General features: G+C 36.0%; 1 protein-coding gene across 1 annotated transcript; it reads right to left on the reverse strand.

Annotated features, from left to right (window-relative positions):
- Positions 1-2224: 2224 nt before the first annotated feature.
- LOC137748994 (cyclin-D3-1-like) lies at positions 2225-4165 on the reverse strand. The gene is made up of 4 exons (XM_068489178.1): positions 3420-4165; positions 3122-3323; positions 2856-2986; positions 2225-2744 (listed from the first exon to the last, which is right to left on the reverse strand). The coding sequence occupies exons 1-4, from the start codon at positions 3951-3953 to the stop codon at positions 2481-2483; spliced, it is 1131 nt and encodes a 376-aa protein (XP_068345279.1). The 5' UTR covers positions 3954-4165; the 3' UTR covers positions 2225-2480.
- Between the last annotated feature and the right edge of the window lie 422 nt (positions 4166-4587).

Genomic DNA, 4587 nt, shown 5'->3' on the forward strand with positions numbered 1-4587 from the left:
ATTTAAAACTAGATGCAAAATTAAATATATATCCCTCGCAAATTTATATCTTTTGCATAGGGAAAAATAAAAATCAAAACTTTGAACATATTTTAATCCTAACACTACTACGTTACTTCATTTTTGTTAGCATTTCGACCGAGCCTAGCAGATTATGCACTTGTAACTAAGTAATGTGTTAAAGTGATAAGTTGTACGATAAAATATTGTTGAGGTCAAATCAAACACGCCTTAAAACCCTCAAGTTAGTAAGACAGCTGATGATCGAGATTGTCATGTTTTTTTTTTCATGTGATGGTATAATTATCGCATCCAAGTTCTAAAATGTAGCAATATAGACTTGATATACTATACGAGATCGCCAATAATATATGGGCGAAATCTTGAGCGTTCATATTTTATAATACTGTGACAATCGCGGTGCATGAGCAAATCAGCAGATTAAATTATTCAATCATGCCTAAGTAAAGCTTAAGCACTAGGCATGCAATTTTTTTCTAAAGAGGAAGTAAGTAGAAAGCACATGAGGTGCTTCTTGCGGGTGTCTTTTGTGAATTATAAACGATTAATTAGTGAGATCGATTGGTTAATTCAATTCGTGACTACAAGTGGCAGAAATCTAATGTATAAAATTCATTAATTCCCCCCAAGTTTCGAGCCAAACACAAGATTGGGATAGAATTTATGAAAAGATTAAGTGGATATTTAAATGCAACGGTCTTATATAAAATCTGAAATTAACTAAATGATCTGGGGACAATACATGTATGTGTGTGTATATATACATGGAGAGATGTTTCAGTGCTCTGAAAACATAGCCTGGTATACTAGTGTCATAATACAAGTAGTTAGATACTTAAATAAAAAATTACAACCACTTATATATCATACTTGGTATACCGTGCCGTGTTCCGACACACTAAAAATTTCTCATATATATGGTCATATTGTAGATGTACAAAGGTCTTACTCTACATTGGAGCTCTAGTTGACTAAGCCTTGTTTGGTGGGGGATGCCACGTACTACATGACCCGTTTGCTCTTTGGAAATATTGAAGGGTCCTTAGGGTTTAGGGTAATTGTATGACATTGCCTTGATTATCAGAAAGCGATTTTAACAGCATTTGACATGAATAACTAAAACTATTTCTAAACAATAAAAACACACCGTCGTTTTTTCAAAAACATACATTAACTGCTTTGAACTACATTTTGAGAAAGCATTTGGTTTGCTAGTAAACACTTTGTTCTGCTTCTATGAACATCACTTATGATACAGACGCTTAAAAGCACAAACGTTTCACACATAGTTATTTACAAACAGACCCTTAATCACTATTGCAATTTAAAGTGAATTTTAATAATTGAAGCTAAAACAGAGCATAAATACAAAATAATGAACAAAACTAGTTAATAGCTACCCTAATTTAGTAAGAGCTTATAGGCTTGCATTGAAACACGAGGTGTCAAATTTGGGTGGTTTACAACTATTGGTCCTTGTTCCAGTCCCCTAAGTCATGCAAGATTTAGCTCATCCATCGAGGTCAAACGTTATTTAGAACACCGAAAATACTTGTGGCCGACAACATCTTCTAACCACATGCATTCAACCCCCCCCCTCCTTTCCTAATCCTCCTTGCTCAATTCTCATCTCTCCCCGTTTAAATATATATATATAAGATTAGAATTCGGAAAATACATCTTTTTTATTCTTGACTCTTATTTCGTAATTTTTTTTCAAAAATTTAAATCGTTTACGTTTTAATTCATCATTCTACATTCATACATTATCTTTGAAAAAATTAAATAAATTCAAAATCATTAAAATATTTATTTTTGTAGGAAGAAAATGAACAAATACGATTTTATAATAAAGTAGTAAATTTAATTCAACAATTATATGACTTTAGATTTGAACGATTATTAGCAAAGATGATATTTAGAAGAAGACATAAAATATAAACGATTGGATCCTTGAAGTAAATTACAAAGTGAGCCCCACAAACATCTCAAATGTGTGTCAAAGGATCCTAACATATATATGTATATGCATAATTTTTCAGGGATTTTTAACAACAGAATATTTAAATAAATTAAGATAATGAACAATGTGGAAGGTGGCTACACCTACATAGATATTATTGCTTTCTTTTTTGTTTTTTTCTTGAAAAAGGCCATGCAAGAGGGGTAAGAGGAGATATATATAATTATACTGCCCTGCTGCTGCTGCAAGTGCTCTCTTCATTGCTATGTTCTTAAAAAGTTTCCTCCGGATAAAATGCCAACCATCTCCGTTTCCTAATCTCCGATACATCCACCATCACACATGGATCGGATCATCCGGATTGGATTGGACTGGAATGGATTTGATTGGGAAAATTAGGATGAAAATTCAAAGATGGTAGGCAATTTAACAAATCCACATAAGTATTATTAGACATGGAAAAGACTTTTTTTGGTAGATGGAACCAATTGAGGAACTAGCGAGGGATGATGCTGAGGATATCTGCATTAGGATTCTGGTTGAGCTTCCTCTTCTTCGACAGAGGCTCCGGCGAGGATGAGACTGATGATCCAACGGCCCACGAATCATTCGAGCTATCAGAGCTAAATGACACATCCATCACTCCATTAGGACTGCTTGGAACAGAACCAAACTTACGCTTGTTGGATTGTTTGCCATTGCCTTTGCCTCCGGAAGATGTTAATTCCGATATGAGCTTACAGCAAGCATCCACTTTGTCCTGTTTCAAGTTCAGTCAAAATCTAAGGACTTGTACAAAAGTTTCAAAATATCCCTTTCGAACGGGAAGGATTAGTACTTTTCGGATATTTAAGGGTAACAATTAGCAAACCTTATTGATGCCCAGAATTCCCAAGAGCTGGTTTCGGTATTCGATTAGTAGACACGGTTCTATGTTATTGACAACGTGCAGCATTGTGGCAGTGGCAACTACAGATGGAAGGAAAGACATGAACCTAGAATCTGCATTTACAAAAACATTCCAAATTCCAACAACACTGTAAGACACGGCGTAAAGATCGCAGCTTTAATTTGTTTTCGATCATGTTATTGCGAAAATCAAATCGAATCAATGACAGAAGAACAAGATTTGGATACCTGAAATTAGATTCAGAAGGATGAGCTCACATCTCTTGAGGAATTCCCAACAGAGATGGTTTTTCAGACCGAGTCTTCGGGTGATGTAATCGATGAACGAAATCGGAGTGACAGGATTCATCTTCCATTGGAGAGTTGAGAGCACCAAAATCTCCATTCGTTTGATTGTTCTAGCTTCAAACACATACTTACTATCCTCCACCTTAAAAAACACAAAGAAAAAAACCCAACAAATTTCAACAACCAAACACATAGGACAAGATTCAAGAAACCAAACACATTGTACCAAACAACATACTTGGAAATCCTGCAAAAGGGGGACTTGGGTCTCCTCAACTTTGGCCGCAAGAGAGATACATGCCACTGCAGCGAGCTGAGTCATCCACGGCTTCTCAACCTGAAGCTGGAGGCTGGATAGGAACCTGTCGAAGTAATCCGCCGCGAGCACCGCCGTTAGGGCGGAGAAAGAGTAGTGGGAAGTGACTCTCAGCATCCAATCCACCGCCTCTCTGCGAGCTCCGGCCAGAGGGGGGCTGATTTGGAGGGGTTTCTGGAGCTCGTTTTGCTCAGATTCTTTGGAAGACAGAGAGATTAGCTCCTCATTGTCCCAAAACAGGTCTTGCTCGACAAAGATTGGAGCTTTTATTGGTTTAAACGACGAAACATTGCTGTAAAAACTGTCTTCTACTAATTCCTCTTCTGGGAAATAATCCACTGCGCTCACTTGCTCATCCACCAAATGCTCTTCGGAGCAGTACAGAGTGTCTAAAAGGAAACCTGGGTTTTGTTCTTCACTTGATTCTACTGCTTGATGATGATGTTTTCGATCCATCTTATTCTGAGAAGAAGAGGTTTTGTTCTGGGTTCATTCCTTCATTGAAAAGCCAGAGGCTGAGAGAGTGAAGAAGAAGAAGAAGAAGAAGAAGAAAGATAGCATCTCTTCTATCTTAATCTCTATCTCCTCTCTCTCTCTCTCTCTTCTCTCTCTCTCTCAGAAGTAAGAACTGTCTCTGATTGATAAGCAGTGGGGGAAGAGGAGGGGAGGGACTGACCACAGGCCCCAAATATGCGTTTTATAATTTGTGGGTTTTAGTTTTTCCCCAATGTCACTGTGAAAGAAAACTCTTTATTTTTCTTTTTATTTTGAGTTAAACTTTTTATTCTTCTTTATATAAATGATATTTCTTTTTCTGATTTAATATTATTCTACTCGTAAAGGCAAAGAATTTGATCCGAGTCACATAATAAACGATCAATTACAATTCATACTAATTAGGTATCAACTTTGTCCTGACCAAAAAAAAAAAACCAATATCAAATTCATTATTTTATGAGTTATATATTAGACATTTCACTTATAAAAAATACAACTAAATTGTAATGCTAATGAATTCCCAAATATTTCAATATATCTCAAAAATATTTATATGGTGTCTTTCTCTACGGGTTATAATATGAATGCCTAA

This window comes from Pyrus communis, chromosome 1, assembly GCF_963583255.1.
Source record: "Pyrus communis chromosome 1, drPyrComm1.1, whole genome shotgun sequence".
Lineage (NCBI taxonomy): Eukaryota > Viridiplantae > Streptophyta > Magnoliopsida > Rosales > Rosaceae > Pyrus > Pyrus communis.

Excerpts from the sequence above, each read along its gene's own strand:
- LOC137748994 (XM_068489178.1), bottom strand. The coding sequence starts at position 3,953 with ATGGATCGAAAACATCATCATCAAGCAGTAGAATCAAGTGAAGAACAA. Across the intron at positions 3,324-3,419 it reads CCCTTTTGCAGGATTTCCAA|GTGGAGGATAGTAAGTATGT; the intron begins GTATGTTGTTTG and ends GTGTTTTTTAAG. Across the intron at positions 2,987-3,121 it reads CCTTCTGAATCTAATTTCAG|ATTCTAGGTTCATGTCTTTC; the intron begins GTATCCAAATCT and ends TTGTAAATGCAG.